Source organism: Zosterops lateralis (genome assembly GCF_965231275.1).
Source record: "Zosterops lateralis genome assembly, chromosome: 5".
Classification (NCBI taxonomy): Eukaryota; Metazoa; Chordata; class Aves; order Passeriformes; family Zosteropidae; genus Zosterops; species Zosterops lateralis.
Window position 1 is genome coordinate 23,512,715 of NC_139766.1, and position 17,459 is coordinate 23,530,173.

Genomic DNA, 17,459 nt, shown 5'->3' on the forward strand with positions numbered 1-17,459 from the left:
CACATCATGGCACACATTTAATTTTATGGTTAGAAATATAGATACATGTTTAAAAAAAATCTCAGTTTATATAAACCAAAGTGCAACACTGAGCAAAAGTGTTGTTCCAAATGTTTAATAGGTATCAAAAATACTAGAAACAGCTTTGAAGAAGCAAGCTATGCATATAGTGTGCTTAGTCAGAGAAATAAGAAATGGGTGATGTGGCATGTTTTGTTTTATATCTCTTTTATTCAGGCTCAGGAATTCAAATACAAAGTAATGTTCCGAGAACCAGACACTTGGTGGAAGTTTAAACCAAAAGAACTTGAAAGGTAAGAATGTAAAGGAAAATAACATGCTAGACAGTATAAGCTATGACTGCTACTAGTGAAGTAGCAAGGTATCTGTAAAATTTTTTGTGATAAAAAGTACCTTTTTAATTATATTTTGTGGACTTTTGTTTGCATGTATGTATGGTAAGATCTTTTGTCACTTCAGTTACATGCAAAAGGTGCTGCTAGCAATAGACACTGTGTTGTTTTCATTATTAGAGTTCTTTGGATGTAAGGTACAGTGACTGTTTATTTGGGTTTCTGAGGCTGCAAAAATGGTGTCACATTGGGGCTGTTTTTTGCATCCTGGTCTGTTGCTTTAGTTGAAGTGTTTCTGCCGTCATTGAATTTTGGGCTGTCAGCACCTCATGGCCTAAGAGGGACAAACCTCTGTGCATCACCATTGTTGTTTGCCTCTTCTTTAGTAGGACCTTCTATTACTTAGGGCTGAAATCAACAAGACATATACCCTATGGAAGTGAATAATAAAACAGAAGAAAACATAATGAGAAAATTGGCTAACTGCCAGGTTCAAATGTTATGATCATAGTCCGAAGTGAAGGCTTATGTCCCTCTGGGGAGGGACTGCAGCTCTTTAATGTCCTTTTTGTGATTTGGATGCTGAGACAGAGTGCACTCATAGCAAATTTGCAGGTGATACAGAACTGAGCCAGAGTGGTTTATTTAGCCTTAAGCAGAGATAATTGAAGAAGAATCATATTGTTGTTTTCAGCTACCTTTTGAAAGGTTATAGAGAAGACTAAAAAGAATTATGCAGGGATAGGACAAGCCAAATATCATCATGTTGTAACTTTTGATTACATAAAAGAAAAAAGCCCAGCATTTACTTTAAAGGTGGTTAGGTACTGAAAAGTTTGCCCAGAGAGTTTCTAGTCATTTCAGATATTCAAAATCAGACAAAAGGCTCTGGGCAACCTGATGTAGCTGTACTTCCTCCTTTAGTAGGAGACTGAAGTATGGGACTTCAAGAGGTCCCTTTTAACAGAAGTTATTTTGTGATTTTATAGTATATGTTATAATCTGAATTTGCATGTTTAGCTTAAGATTGGCTGTTTTTAAGTGAGCTAAGGTAGATTATTTTCCTTCTTAAAAGTTAAACCTTTTCTTCTGTATTTTCAAATTCTCTTTTACTATCCTTGGCAAGATTCACTTGTTCTAGGTGGAACTGCAGCAGAGCAGAGTGCTAGTTGGTGATTAACAGAGTTAGTGAAAATTTCTGGCCAGAAGGTGAATAGCAATAATAGGTGAATAGGTTTTCTTCAAGGCTCAACGAGTTCTTAGTTAAGCAAAACCAAAGAAAGAAGGCTGAATTCAGAAGTTTTCTGTACCCAGTTTGATATCCTGCATTGCTGTCAGGATCTGATATAGTGTGTTTTTTGAAACTTATTTTAAGAAGTTGCATTATTAGTACATGTTAGATTTTAGTATTGTACAAAACATCCAACTGCAGTACAGGGAGACCAGATGGGATGGAGAAGTGGAGCAGCCATTTGTCTGATGTGTCCTGTTTGCTATGTCCTAGTGCACTGATACAGAAAGAATTGCTGTTTCACAGCTTTTCATCTGACTCCCTGAATTTTTTGGTTAGTCTTGCTGTAAATTTATTCTCTTTTGTCATTGTAGTACACAAATCTGAAATGTGGGTTTTTTTGTTTGGTTGTTTTCAATCCGTAGGAGAAACATTCATGGTGTATCTAAAGAAAAGATCAAAAGAATGTTGGAACGGTATGAACGCTGCCTTACTGTTAGATCTATATTGGATTCTTCAGTTCCAGACAAATCAGAAGCTGCTGGTTGGAGTGAAGATCCTTGTCAGGAGGAAAGCCAGAGGTTAGATTCTTTCACTAGCTTTGTAGCATCAAATAAAAGGCTAAAAATGTAGCCTTTTAGCTTCTTAGCAACAAAACCTGGATAATAATGTTGAACAGTGAATGTATTAAAAAGTTAAATAACAACAAAAAAATCCCTACATAATTTTCTTAATTTTTAAGAATTTCAGGATTTTCAGAAATGAACAGTCAGGGGATCTAGTCAACTTTCCAATGCTTTTGAAAGCCTCCCATTATGGCTGTGTTACTTTTCAAGAAGCCAATTTTGACTGACTTTCTCTTATCTTAGAAATGGGTTGGTGGATGTGTGCTGTAGATACAAAGCACTTAAAATTTGTAAAGTGTTTTTTAGAAGAACATACTCCTAAATACGAGCAAATTACTATTTCCAAGTTTGTATGTTGATATTAGATTACATCTTTGTGGTAGAAAGTGGATTCTTTGTGCAGTAGTAACAGGTTACCTACTTGCTCTTCAGTATATTCGATTAAAACTTGCCTAAGTTTCCATTGATTGTATCCACCACAGTTCTGCAGTTGCCAGCCTGGCTCGTGCTGTGTATTGTAATGCACAGTGTCATGGCTCAGGAATGGCACTCCCCAGTTCAGTGCCCCCACTGAGACTCCCAAACCATGCACTGCTCATTTGCTCCCCCTTTCTCCTCCCATTCCTGCTCCAACAATGATGTGAGGTGGTATAGAATAACCTCTGTGTTCTGGCCAAAACTAGGACACACCGGAAATCAGATCTTATTTCAGTTATTATTTCACTTGAGTTTTGCGTGTGTGATATATTTGAAATGATAATACATGGAATGTAGTTGATTGTGAAAAATGGTTTGACAAGAAGAGGCGCATTCTCTCCTAGTTAATGTCTAGACTGTCTTTAACATTCAGCCAACGGAAGAGAGCAACAGTCATTAGATAAAAGTATATTTACCAGACTTGCTGATCTGAATGAGAAAATGTCTGGCAGCAAAGTGCTTTGATACAAAACTGAATGCTGGAAATGGGATGGGGGGAAGATTGACTCCTGAGAAAGTGTTCTTAGCCCTGTGCTCTAGTAAAACGGGGATAGTTACTAAAGAAAGTTCATTTTTGCTTAGTCCTTTTTTATTGAGGAGTGTTGGAGTTACAGCTTAGTCAAATTTGTTTTCCTCTCACTGGAAGTCTAACTAGGTTAAACTCTACTCCAGTTCTAACAGGAGTTAAAAATGTGGACAAATGCTTTAAGAAGGTTTGAAATGGGTTTATATTTCATTCCAATTTGTCTTTCAGAAACAGAGAGGCACATTCTGATGTAAAGGAAGAAGAATGCTTTGCTTCTGAGGTGGAGCCTATTGAATTAGCTGAAGCTGATAAAACTTCTCCCAATGTTTCTCTAACAGTAGAAAGTAGTTGTGATCCTGAGCATTTTCAGAAAGAGGAAAAAGAAATGGAAAACAACTCAGTGGAACACAGTTCTGAGAATAGCACTGTTCAAGATGACTTCGAAATTAATTTATCAGATTGCATCAAAAAAGAGCTGCCCTTGGAGAAGAAAGAAGAAAAGGGATTAAAAACAGAAGAAAACACTGAAGCAGTAATAAATGACATAGATGTAATCCCAGCTGAAGAGACTGTGAACTTAGATACAGGTGGAGCTGAGGAACACAGTGATAACAACAGTCTCAAAGTTCAGACTGTAGCTGAACAATTGGGCAAAATATGTATGGAACCAAAATCAACACAAACAAGTATCATAGTGGAACCAAGCAGTTTGGCTTTTGACACATCCAGAAAACCAGAACTACTAAACTTTCTGGGTGACTGGCCCGTGGAACAAACAATGGGACAGAGAGTCAAAAGATCTAGAAGACTAGAAAAATCTCCTCTGAAGAGTGATAAGGAAGGTGGAACTCCCAGTCAGCAGCATTCTGAGATAGGTGAAGAGCTAGTGAGCCTGCCTGAGACATGCACTGTTGAGAAAGGACATGAGGACGAAAATGTGCCCTGTAGCTCTTACTCTGTTAATTCAGGTAATGTTACACCAGAATTGCAAATGTTAGGATATTGGCCTGTCTCAGCCTCATTAGAACAGAGACAACAAAGGTCAAGGAGAATGAGAAAGACAAATTTAAATCAGTGTGATGAAGACACAAATACTGAAGATGACACTAATATGAATGCTCTTGAAACTGTACATGTGATTCACAGGTCACCTGTGAACACTGAAGAGCAACCAGATGTAAGGAGTTCGCTTGTGCACCAAGAGGAAATAGTAGCTAGTGAAACAGTAAGTGGAGAAAAATCCCAGCAAAGTAAGAGAACAAGGAAACATCACAAATTAGCCCTCACTTTTACAAACAGCAACTTGCCACATCCTGGAGAAGAGGACCACTTGTGTAAACTTAACGTGACAGAAGAAAAACAGGACACAAACTTACGTAGGCAAAAAAGTAGCCATTCACAGACTGAACCACAGGACTTTGCTCTCCTGTGGAGATTAGAAAAGAATATGCTTTTTCCTGAGACAACAAAAATACTGCATGGCAGGCTGGATGGCTTCAAACCCAAAGACATAGATAATGCCTCAGATGCTCAGGAAAAAATACCCTATCGAGTTACTTATGATAAAAGTACTTTTGTGGAGGAAAGTGAGCTTATCAATATTGATGAGTCTGAAGAACTAGATATGCTCTGTAAGCTCTTTGAGTCTGTTTCATTTGAAGCTCTGAAAGATCTGTATGAAAGATGTAACAAAGACATAGACTGGGCCACAGGTCTGCTGTTAGACTCTGATGAAAAGTTACGTAAAGCTGTTGATACTGAAAGCTTTCCGATAAGTGAAGCTGAGTCAGTGGTCGCAGACTCTGATTTCAAGGCAAGTACAAACTATGATGAGAATCTCAAAGACTGCAAACAAACCTCTCAAGTACAGGAGGCTGGTGATATCATTGAGGCTTTGGAAGGCAAGAACTCATCACACAACATTACAGAAAGTAGGGGTGCTAAGACAGCTGTGACAAGTGCTGATGTGTCTGACTCATTCATTGCTACCTCTTTGGATAATTCGGTGGAACCGAAAAATTCTGTGCATTCAGCCCCTAGAGCTGACACAAGCAACTCAGCAGCAGGTGTCATTGAGCTGTCCTTTTCAGGAGAGCAGAAGGGAGAGAGTGAGAGTCCTCTTGAAGAAACTATAACTAAGCCATCACTTTCAGAACTTGATGCAGGTTTGCCTCATAATCCTAACACGACTTCTACCAATTTGAAATCTGAATTAAACAATGAAAGTGACAGTAACCCTTCAGAAAGCAATGCTGAAAGTTCCGAAGAGACTGGTTTGTTACTGGAAATGGATCGTGCACCTCTGGTTCATCCTAGGAGCAATAAAGAATTGGAGATGGATAAAGAAACTCAGGAGAATTCCAGGGAGATATGTGTTAACGAAGAAATTGAAACTCCAAGCTGGGCTACAACTAAAGCCAAGAGACAAAGCCCTATACCAGCATCACATGCAGCCTTCAGTATAGATTGCCTAGAACTAACATTACCTCCTGAGCTGGCACTCCAGCTGAAAGAGATATTTGGGCCTGTTGGCATTGATGCAGGTATGATGTAATTACATACATGTTTTTATGAAAAAAAAAATTACTTGGTTAGGAAACCTTTCTTTCTTTGCCGGTGCTTTTTTTCCCTTTATGCTTGATTTTTAGGGAATAGATTCCCGTAATTTCTCATGATACTGGCAGTTGATGTTGTTAATGCAGAAATGAAACTGAAGTAACAGTTCAGTGAACTATGGCATAACATATAATTGCAGTAGTACTACCTTCTGCCTTTGTCTTTTTGTACATGCACATACTTCAAAATAAAAAGAAAATGCATTGGCTTATTTGCATTCTAAGCAACAGGCCCTTAAGCTTATATTCACACTCTGAAGAGATACTTAGATGATAAAGAATATGCAAATTGTGGCTGATTAGGAAAGAAGAAAGGGGAAAAACCCTTTTGGCATCAGTTAAGTGGGAGGACAAGAAGATGGGTGGTTAAGGGAGATGAAGTGTGGCCGTATACTTAAAAGATGACAGCAGACCAGTCTATTGGCAGATTATGATTAAGGAAGCCATAAGCAGCTTGAACATGCATCTCAAAAGTTAAAGAGTGATAGAAAAGGGGAAAAAGAAAATAGGAATATACAGCTTGATGTTTTTCTCTCATTTTCCCCTACACTCTTTCCTTTTTTTTCTTATTTCCATCTTTCATCTTGAAGATTGCTTTATGTGAAACCCTGGATACCTAATTTATTGATGGGTTTGATTGCTGGGCTCTTTGCCTTCCATGTCTACCTCCTTAAAAAAAAAAAAAAGTTTGCTTTTTTATAGCAGAAACACGTTTTCCTGTGTCTGAAGTATGCCCAGAATTTTTATTTGACACATACATATTTCTTTTTTTAGTTTAGGAAAGGTAAGAAGCAGCCTTTTTAGGAAAAAGAGCTTTTATTATGATACCACGAAAATTTTTGCTGTTTCCTTTAGAGTTTGGGGGGGGGGGGGGGTGCTTGGGGTTTATTTCTGAGAGTTTGTGTGTTGGAAAGGATGGATGTCATGCTGTTGGGCTGTGGTGGGCATGTTGTACAGAAAAGCAGTTGCCATGTGGATTGCAATGGAATAAGGAGAATTACAGTTTCATGGATGAAACTGTTGTTTTCAGTTAACAATGGCTTTGTGAAAGAAGGGTCTGCTGGAAAAACAGAAAGCAGGAGGGAAAATAGAGTTATCCAGGTAGTCATATTTCGACAATATACAGTTAATGTTAACTTATTTCTTTCCAAACCTTTCAGACTTTTTGAACACCTGAAAACAATTTCTGTGGAATGCTTTTTTTTTTTGTTTAGAAGTTTTTTTCAGGCATGACCAGTTTATGTAGAATCTCCAAAGTTAAAATTAATAAGTCTAGGATACTGTACTTCAATTGCTTATAAGTTTTTATAGAATGCTTTTAATGAATATATTCTCTTTGTTCCACAAGGATCACTAACTGTTGAGGATTGTGTGGTTCATATTGATCTGAATTTGGCAAAAGTGATTCATGAAAAATGGAAAGAATCTATTCTGGTCAGTAGATTTCTTGCTTATGATAGAGTGTAGCATGCCTGTGTTTTATCAAACTATTTGTTTCCTTATGTCTTGGTCTAAAGGTGTTATCTTTGCAAGAACAATGATAAAATGTAATAGTAGTTTGTAAAATGTATGGAGTGTATCTGTATGTCATCACCATTGGAGCTATTGAAAGACATTTTAAGGGATGCCATCAGTGCCTCATTGTGAAAACAAGATTCTTAAAAAAGTAGCATCATAGCGCACAGTTTCACTACAAGGTTGATGAAAAATGCCACTGGCCAAAAATCCTTGTTTGACCTGTAAAAATTATTATTTTATGAGTTATTCTCTATACAAAAGATCTCCACATGCAATAATTGAGATGAATTCTCTAACCTGTGTTCCTTCACAGCTCTGTGAAACTTGGAATGTCTTTTGGCAAAATTTTTGTTTGATTTATATAATGAAGGCTGTGAAGTCTCAGCAGTGGGGCATGCTGCTCTGGTTTGATGTGTTTTTAGAAAGATAATTCTAGCCTATAGATCTTATTTCATAATTATTTTTCCTAAATATATTTCTTTTAAAATACTGGATCTTTGAGAAATATTGTGAGACTTTATTTTTAAACTGCTTTAATTAGAAGCTAACACTTACAAAGTTTTCCTGCAAAATTTGTAACTTACAACATTCATGATTTTGCTATTTAGAAGCGTCAGAGAAGAGCTGAATCATTTAAGTTGTCTGCAGAAGGTATGTTGGGTATTTCTTTTAATTGTAAAAATACTTAATGTTCATTATAAAAATATTTATTTATTTGAAACTTAAGGTTGCAAATACTCCATCTGTGGAAAAATAATGACTTTATTTTTTAGGCTAAATTTTATTGCCTTTGGATCCATTTACCAATCTCTTATGGTGTGGGGGAGGGGACAGAAGTTAATTATAAGCAGAATCACTAGTTCCAGATAAAGCCTATAATTCTCTGCCATTCAGAAAACTTAAAGAAGCTCTGGTTGAAGCAGACAGCTGTTTGGTAGGAATTATCTGTGGCAGGTAAAGGAGCAGCCAGAGAATTACTAGCTGAGTAAGATTTCTGCAGGTGAGGGAGGGAGGTCAGGAATACAACATTGTCATGCTGTTCGTCAGAGGTGATTTTAGCTGGAAGATGGATGCCTTGTTCAGAAGGTGTTAACATCTCTAGCAATCCAGTTTTCATTCAGCTGCCAGGAGAAATGTCCTCCTGCACCCCACTGAACCGCACTGCAGACTTGGATTGCAGTGTGGGTGCAAACTAGTGATCAAACAGTGCTGTTGCCATTAACTTAACGTTAACTTGTAGAAGCATAAAGCCAGATTGCTAAGCATCTGTCCTTAAGTTGTGGAAGAAAGGCAGGTAAACATATGGGTCAGTGATTCTTTTGTAAAAGCAAACAACCCCCCACTTAATGCATGTGCATGGTGGTTTACAGCTGTTAGATATGAATTAGTACTTGAAAATGTGGTGAGGAGATCTGATGGTTTTCTTTCATTTTACAAAATAAATAAAGATGATTAGACAGTCTTTGGAAAATAAAAATGAAGAAGAAGAAAGTAATGTGTTGGTTTCTGTTTTAGCATCTTGTTTTATCAAAACTCAAACTGTATAGGTTGAAAAACTTGTCTTAATTATTTTGGCATTGCATTGTATATATAAGCTAAAAAGTGTTTTGTCACCCTACTTTTACTGCTTTTAAATGTCTTGCAGTGATTCAGCAGATAGATACAGATGACTCAGAAGTGCTGTTATCTCAGAATGCAGACAGCAAAATACAGAACAAAAAATCGAGCTTGGCTGCAGGCACATCTAATGATATACAGACAAAAACTCCAGCAACATCAGATGTTTTTCCATTTATGGATCACTGGAATGCTCAGATTCAGAAAGTTTCTCTCAGGCAAATAATTTCTGAAGAAATAGCGATGCAGGAGAGAGAGGACCTGGTATGGATAGCACCATTTTTATAATGTGGTTTAGATTTATTACTGTTAGTAAAATAGACTGTGTCTTATTTGGTGACTCAATCCTATGCTGTTGATTACAGCTTCAATTTGTGAGACATATGTATGCTAATTAGTATTGTTGATTACTGTGATACGGGAGTTTGCTTGAGATAGATGGTTGTGTTTGAAAAATACAGTCTCATTTAGAATGTAATATTTTGATTGTTTCACAAATACATCGTGCTGCATTTCACTATCCAGGTTAGCATTTATGTTTGGTTGAATTGTTTTTTGGTTGCTCTGCTAAAACCAAAGATCACTGTAATCTTCCATGCTTTTTATTGTGACAGCAATATCAAAAAAAGTTCTTAGTTGGCTCCATGCCTTGTTTGTTTAGAAGTGTACTGAATTGGTTGTAATTTTTTTTTTTTTTTGTTAGGAGAACCCACTACATTCCTAACAGATGAGACATTAAAATAAGTACTTGAGATTAATTTCAAACAAGTTTCTGTAGCCACTTCTCAGAAAACAGTAGCTTTTTAATAGATTTTTCACTAGTTCTCTTCCACAGAGTTCCCATGCACTGCCTGTTTGGCTTGTGCCTGATAGTGCCCTCTACTGCCCCACCACTGTTCAGAACCAGAGCTTTTATGTGTAATTAGTCTCTGATAAGCAGCTGTCCTTAAGTAGAGGAGCTCTGAACTGGTGTAGAAAGTTGTATGAATTAGCCTATACTACGAAAATGGCTTGTGGATTCTTTCTTTGAACTGCATGTATGTGCCCTACTGATAACAATTACTGTCATGTCCACAGCTTCATTTTCAGTTTGGATTCATGGAGCTTGGCTTTATTTTGACCTCTATTTTCCCTTTTTTTAAAAAACCTGAATATTAGAACAATCAGTCCAATTGATTCTAGGCTATAATTATGTCATCTTCTCAGATGGCTTCACAAGTAGGAATATTTATTATAGACACAACTTCAGATACATCAAACCAAAATTGTTTATGCTGCTTAATAGTAAAGTATTGTTTTAACCCAGGCCCTCAGTATAGAGAAAAGAGGTGGACTTCGCACAAACTTAGCACTGGACTAGATGGACTGGCAAGGAATAAATTCCAAAACTTAAATCCCTCCTAAAAACCCTTATTTTACTTTGTCCGAATTATGAGGGGGCTCTAGCTGCATTACTTCCAAAGACTGCAGAGTATTGCAGTGGTGTATAATACAACTCAGCTGTCCTTACTTTATGCTGATCAGTGTGGCAGGCTGATATGGCACGTTGTCATTGCTGTGGGTGCATACCAACTGTGTAGATACTTTTTAAGTTGTAACAAATAATGGCAAAGTTGGATTGGCTCCACCTTTACTGTATTTTGTTCTAATCAAGAACTTGTAATATATTTCTTTTGTCTTCTGGGTAGAATCGTGTTCCTTCTACAGCTAGAAAAGACTGTGCTGCTAAACTAAAGGAGAAGCAACTTTTTGAGATGTTTCCAACTATTAATCAAAATTTCTTAATGGATGTCTTCAGGGACAATAAGTAAGAAATCTTTTTACTTGTTTGTAAAAATGGTACTCAGTTGCAGTCGTAAATATCGAGAGTTAAGATACTGCTAAAGAACGGCTTTTTCCAAAGCGGTGCTTTTTGTTAGTCTAAATAAAGGCAAAACTAGCTGTTTTTAAAGGCAAAAAGTGTATAAAAACTCTCAGTTTAGACACATTTCTTCTTAGGGAGGAATAGACAGTTTCTTTCACTGGGAGAATGTCTCTGGCTATTGACCACTGACTGACTTTCAGTGGAACTGCATATTTTCTCAAGAGTTGAGGTTTAAATCTAATGGGAGAAATTAATGGGTGTGGCAATAGTAGGTTCACAAGAAATGGCATCTGCCCAAGAGGAAAACACTACTATCACCTGGTGTTACCTGTGAGTACTTTTCTGGTTACTTCAGCCGCTCCGAAGGAATGAGTCATCTCTCTGTCTCTGAGAATGCTGACATTCTGTCTTCTGCATTGTGTTTCTGGGATATGTGTCTAACTTCTTAAATCCATGTTTCTGAGAAGTGAACTTTTTCTTTTTTTCCAAGAGAAACATCTTTTTTCATCCTTGGCCGTTTGAATGTCTGTCTGTACATATGGGTTTGCATACCTACTTGTCAGTCATGCTGCTTGTCCAGGTTGTTATAAAAATCTTTTCTGTTTAAAATACATCCTTCACCCATTTCTATAATTCAGACATTTCACCATCTCATTTTTCACACTCTAAATTGTTCTCATAGTGTTGCCTTTCCCAAAATCTGTCTTTACTTTTGATCAGTCTGCTCTTGTTAGCTTACTAAAGAGCAGGAATAAATAAGAAAAAGGGCTTATTAGAAATCTGTTGGCAACTGATGTCTTAATTAAATTTGATAACAGAGTTTGACTAAAAATACGAGGATTTTCCCTCATTAGGGTTTCAGAAAACTGAGCTAGTTTTAAATTAGTTTGAACTATCTAATCCTGACCAGAGAAGATTTAAGATTAACTATCTTACCCAGCCCAAAGAGCAGCATTTATTAATATCTCTTTGATTAAGGTAGAATGCAATTTATTTCAGTCTGTCATTTTCCTTTTAATGTTCAAGTGCCCCTCAGTTATATTTCAGTCAACCAAGACTGCATGTGTGTTGATGCCACACAAGGCCCTACAAGGAGTCTGCAAAGACTTTCTTTAATAAGCTGGAATAGTCCATTCCAGTGTTTATTTTCATTGTAATCTAGTTCGGTAACAATATCAAGGTATGTTATAATGAATTTAGATAAATATAATAGCTATTAATATATATTTGTAAAGTCACAGATTTTATTTATCCTTTACAGTTACTCTTTAGAGCAAACTGAACAGTTTCTGAACTGTGTTCTGGACGCAGATCCTGTAAAAACAGTTATAGCTCAAGAAAGTGTTCAGCAAAATGAAAGTGTTTCTTCCTACAGTGCTGCAAAGAACCGTGAGAAGAAGGTACTTACTTTTTTTTAAACCATAGTTACAAACATAGCCAAAACTATGCTAATGAAAACACCCTACAGTGCATCTGTAACTTCAACAATGCAAATTCCTACAGGCAAAAAAAAGTAAGGAAGAGGATGATCCTTTATGTGAAGTGTTTCAAGACTTTGAGTATCCACAGTATGATGACTTAAGAGCAGAAGCTTTTTGTCATCAGCAAAAGAGACAGGAATGTTTGAAAAAGGCTGGGGAGGCCTATCGCATGGGTATGAAGCCTGTGGCAGCATTTTATGCACATCAGGTAAACAATAATATGGTGCTTTTTCTCTGAACTTAGAGAGGTACTTAAACACTGAATTGGAAGTGATAAGCAAAGCATGATGCCTGCTACAGTTGAATTTCGTCACTGTTCCCGTGTGTTACATTGTCAATCCCAAGTAAATTCGCCTCCACTAATAATGATACTGGCACAGGAAACAAATGTAACCAAATTTGGTATGAGACCTGATGAAGGGTGATAACCTAGTGCTTAGTCACACATGTTCCTTTGTCTTAGATCTCTCTCACATCACATACTTGTAAACAACAAGATTGTGTCCAAGTGGTCTGGCTAGGTTCACTGGAGTGTGACATGGACTGCAACAAATATAATTTTTTGAATCCTCTGTATATGTTGGTGCTGAACTGTTTTTAGACACATCTTCTGTACTTTATAGGAGTCAGGTGTTAAGATGTTATCTTTTGCCACAGAATCTTGATTGCTTCATCCTTCATAAATCTTGGGCAAGATTGCTGCCTGCTGTCTTCTCTTCTTCATTCTGACTATCTTTATGGCTACAGTCTGTCTTGGGTTGGGATAAATGAGGTGTGTATGTCATGCTTTTCATGATACATCTGGTTATGGAGTGTAGATCTGCTGCTGATCAGTCTTGCATGCTCTGGCCTCGAAGCACAGGCTCTTTGGTCTTGATTCATGCACATTTCTTAGTATGTACCAATTTGAGTACTGCTGATCAGTGCTGTTGATCATACTCTTGGTTTTAAGACTCATCTCTTGTAATTAAAGTTCCTCTACATTGGTTTCTTGGTGCCTTTACAGGAGACCCCTCCCTTGACATCACATTCAAAAAATCTGTTACAAATATCTTCAAAGGCTGTAATTTTCCTCTCATCTAATAGCATATAAAAACTTGGTAAGAATTCACATTACAAAAGCATTTAATTCTAAACTCTGAATTGTTTTATGACAGAACAAAATTGTAATAATAAATCACTTGAATTTGCTTATTTAAAAAGTTTTCATGCAAGTGGTATAACTAAATGTTTAGATTGTTACTGTGCATGTAGGAAATACTGATCCACCTTTATGATGAACCTTTTATGTTTTCTATTCATATGTTCTTGAAGTTTTGAGACAAAGGTGTGCAGTATTTTAAATAGAAATGTAATTTCAAGTCCTGTCTTTCTTTTGTTCTTATCCATAAGAACAAATGTAATCTATTGTAAATCTATTGAAATTTATTTATTATATACTTTCCTTAGGTAATAAAAAGGCAAACTAGCTACCTTTATTCATAAAAAATACTTTATGCTTTGGTGGCCTTTGTCTTGGGAATCCTTTGCAAGTGAGTTACCGAGCTGCTGTCTTGGGTCTGACACTAATACACTTCAGATGATCCATTTTAAGAACGTGTAAGACAGACTTTCACTTTTGTTCTCTTGAGCCTTTGTCAGTCCAACACCTGGAGTTAAATCTTCCATTCCTTTTCTGACTGTGCCTACAGATCTTCAAGGACAAAATTTGTTGCTTTGATCTCTCAGCTGTTACCATTGCAAGGTTCATGGGAAGGAGTTGGTACTTGTACACTTTATAAGATGACTAACTGTACTGCTCCTTGCCCTCATTCCAGGAGGGCAGTCAGTCATAAAAGATGTCAAAAGTATTAGGAGAGATAATAGGCATTATTATTATTATTATTATTATTATTATTATTAGTGTTTACCCTTGGCTTGTCTGAAATTTCGGGAATGCGTTTGGAAGAATTAACCTCAAATACAGCAGTCAGCAGGCTTTTCCTAATCTGTTGGGCAGTTTCTCTGACACTGTTTCATTATAATTTTAGCAAAATACCTGCAGGAAATAAAAATGTATTGTTAGGAAAATAAATCTGCAACTCAGTATGGAGTGTAACTTTTTAGCTTGTGTAAAGACCTTATGATTTTGTGCCTCTTCTGCCTTTTTCTCCTTGTAAGGCTTTTGTTATGTCTTCTTTGTGCCAGCTTTGAGTAGTTTCTCACAAACAGATTTCATGAAATCTTCTTGTGAGTAGGTCTCACTGAGCATCTTGCAAAAGTTCTGCTAGTATTATAAATTTTACTAAGTCAAACTTGAACTAAAAGCACCCTGCCAGTGCTGTCATTTTGAAACCAGTGACCAGTGTGGAGCTTAAATTATTTCTCAGTGTGTAATAGTCACTGTGCTTATGAATAAAGGGTCGCCTTCATGAGCAGAAGATGAAAGAAGCTAATCATGCTGCTGCTGTGCAAATCTTTGAGAGAGTAAATACTTCGTTGCTGCCTATGAATGTGTTGGATTTGCATGGTCTCCATGTGGATGAAGCTGTGAATCAGTTGTCCAGAGTGCTGCAGGAAAAAAGTGAAGGTAGGATTTAGGTAATAATTCTTGCCCCCTAAAAATTACTCTCATTTTCTATTAAGAAACCATGATACATGGCAATATTACAGGAAATGAATGTGCTTTAATAACATGTATGTTAAAAACAACTAGGCTTTGTGTTTTGTTTTCAAAGAGTCTTTTCATTTTTTCCCCAATGGAATTGTTTTTCTTTGACATGACAATAATTCTTGTTGCTTTCTGTCTTGCTGCCCTCCCCCACTTCTTTGTAAATCTTCTTCCTTCTGTTCTACCCTTTTTTTATTACCATTACTGAATACTTGGTCTGTCCTTCCTGACATTTTTAACTGAGCTGATGATGCAAACATATGTATCACCATTGCATTGCTTTGTCACAACTGTGTTGCTTTTAGAATCTTTAAATTACTATGTTGAAATTCTAACCACAATGGTGATGTTGTCTTCAACTTCTACATGAAAGTGTGAGATTTGAGCTACCTTTCAGAAACTTCTCTACCAGTTTGTTCGCAGCATTGCTTGAGATCATAATACTGTTGCTTCCAGAAATGTCATTTTATGCAGTTTTGCTTGAGAGCTCATTTTTTCTCATAGTGGAGAATTCAAGTACTTCATTAGCATCCATGCTATAAAAAGATAAAATTTCTGCATTACTAGTTTACCCTCGAAATTTAAGCACACCGGGAATGCTTCTATAACAAATATTTCTTACACAAAGTACTGCTGCACAAACCTGATAATTAAATTACATTATGTCGTGCAGTTCCTGCAATGACATTTGTATAATTTAAACTGTAACCTAATGCTTTTTAGAACTAAATTTCCAGAACTGTACTTAAATCAGGAATGCTGAAATTGACAGTAGGGCCTCTCTGCTCAGTGTATTCACCTAAATCTGAAAAAAAAAAGTAATTAATTTCACTGTACCTACATGGGAAAAGGATCAATACCGGGAAGGTTTTTGCTGGCAGAATTAACAGTAAATAAATGTAAAACCTAAATAAAGTTATGGTGTGGAGGAGAGTAGTTGAAGAAACACATCATGTAAATTGATAATTCCAAAGTGGCAAATCTTGACTAATTGTGTTTAGTTTATTTTTTTCCTCTTTTTCAAACTCTTCATCAATGTAGGTTGCTGATATCTCTGGGAAGAGCAATTTCTTTTGGCTAAGTGCCCTAATAAAACTCATGGAATATGTTGATCTGTTGATTTCCATGCTCAACACAGCAGAAGATAGTCCAGATAATGTGACATTAAGTGTCAAAAGCTGGATTTATATTTTCATTCTTCTTAATTTCTTTATTCAATAAAATGTTATTTCTTTATTCACATTAATTGAAGATTAAACATGAAACAAAACAGAAGCACCACTTAAAAATTCAGTGAATGACACCCACCTCTTCTAATTTTGCAATTTAAATTTATGTCTTAGAATGTAAATTCCAATTGAATATTAGATGAAGAAACAGTAAAGCATCTATGAAATTGGAAGGATTTTGTGATGATCACAATATGCATATTGCAAGCGATCAAGATTTTAAAAGTTTGACTTTTTCAGAATGGGTGAAAATTTGCTATTTGTATCTGAAACACAGATATCAGCATGGGAAAAGAGAGCTCTAAATGAGTCGTGAGAGTTTTCAGAAGAAGGGTTATACTGAATGGCAAGGCTCTGCTGAGGAAAGCTTTAACCGTTACAATTCCTGCTGTTGCAGAGTACCAGCAGTCTGGCGGTAAACCGTATCTCAGTGTTATCACGGGAAGAGGAAGCCATAGCCAGGGAGGAGTCGCTCGCATCAGACCAGCAGCTATCAGATACCTCACAAGCCACAACTTCAGGTGAGTTTAGATTTTTGTTACTGATAGTTTTTTTTTCTTAGCCCACATTTAACTAACTGAAAATTGAAGTTTAGTTTTAGAATGCTGTTAAACTACTACACAGATTAGGGCAGGTCTGCCGTTTCAGATTAAATTAAGTCAGTTGTTTCACAAATCCGAGGCAGTTGTGTAGCACCTATTAAATGTTAGATCCTTTCCATATTTCCATTCAAGATTGCTAGCTTTACTATGAAAAATTGTTAATCCTGCTTTTTATTGATTCCCAATACTTGCATTTGTGCTCAGTTTATGAGGGATAGCAATTTAGTTAAGTCTGGGCTGGCACCAGTGTGTTTGCTGCTTTTTATACAGAGCAGTGTAGGAAGGTAGGCATAAAGGTGAGACTCAAAAACAGCAATGATTTCCCATTTCCTTCTTGGCTTCTACAAAATAGAAGGATGAAAATCCATTTTTGAAAGAAGAGGGAATGAAAGGGGAACAGGAATAGAGGAACAGAATGAATATAACCAAGAATAAATTGGTTATAAAATTAATATAACTAAGAATTCTCAAATCTTCATCTTAGTTTCTGCTTTTTCCAGGTCTTCATGTCTCCAGACACTGAAAAATTCTCATTCAGTGTCATATCTGAGGACATAATGCTGATTTTCTGACTCTCGCATGCACATACACTTGACTGAGAACCTTAATACTTTCCATATATTTGATAAGAATTGAAAGTGATGGCATTGCATATAATTGCATATATTGA

At 36.5% G+C, this 17,459-nt stretch overlaps 1 protein-coding gene across 4 annotated transcripts in view; it reads left to right on the forward strand.

Moving 5' to 3' along the window:
• Positions 1-17,459, forward strand: part of N4BP2 (NEDD4 binding protein 2) — a 35,922-nt gene that overhangs the window by 14,240 nt on the left and 4,223 nt on the right. For all 4 annotated transcript variants that reach the window (XM_083861322.1, XM_083861323.1, XM_083861320.1 and 1 more), the window contains 11 exons: positions 238-314; positions 2,010-2,165; positions 3,442-5,756; positions 7,177-7,262; positions 7,955-7,997; positions 8,992-9,227; positions 10,652-10,770; positions 12,089-12,227; positions 12,331-12,516; positions 14,709-14,877; positions 16,585-16,708. In XM_083861322.1, coding sequence (XP_083717448.1) covers positions 238-314; positions 2,010-2,165; positions 3,442-5,756; positions 7,177-7,262; positions 7,955-7,997; positions 8,992-9,227; positions 10,652-10,770; positions 12,089-12,227; positions 12,331-12,516; positions 14,709-14,877; positions 16,585-16,708 — 3,650 coding nt within the window. The remainder of the gene's footprint in view (positions 1-237; positions 315-2,009; positions 2,166-3,441; positions 5,757-7,176; positions 7,263-7,954; positions 7,998-8,991; positions 9,228-10,651; positions 10,771-12,088; positions 12,228-12,330; positions 12,517-14,708; positions 14,878-16,584; positions 16,709-17,459) is intronic.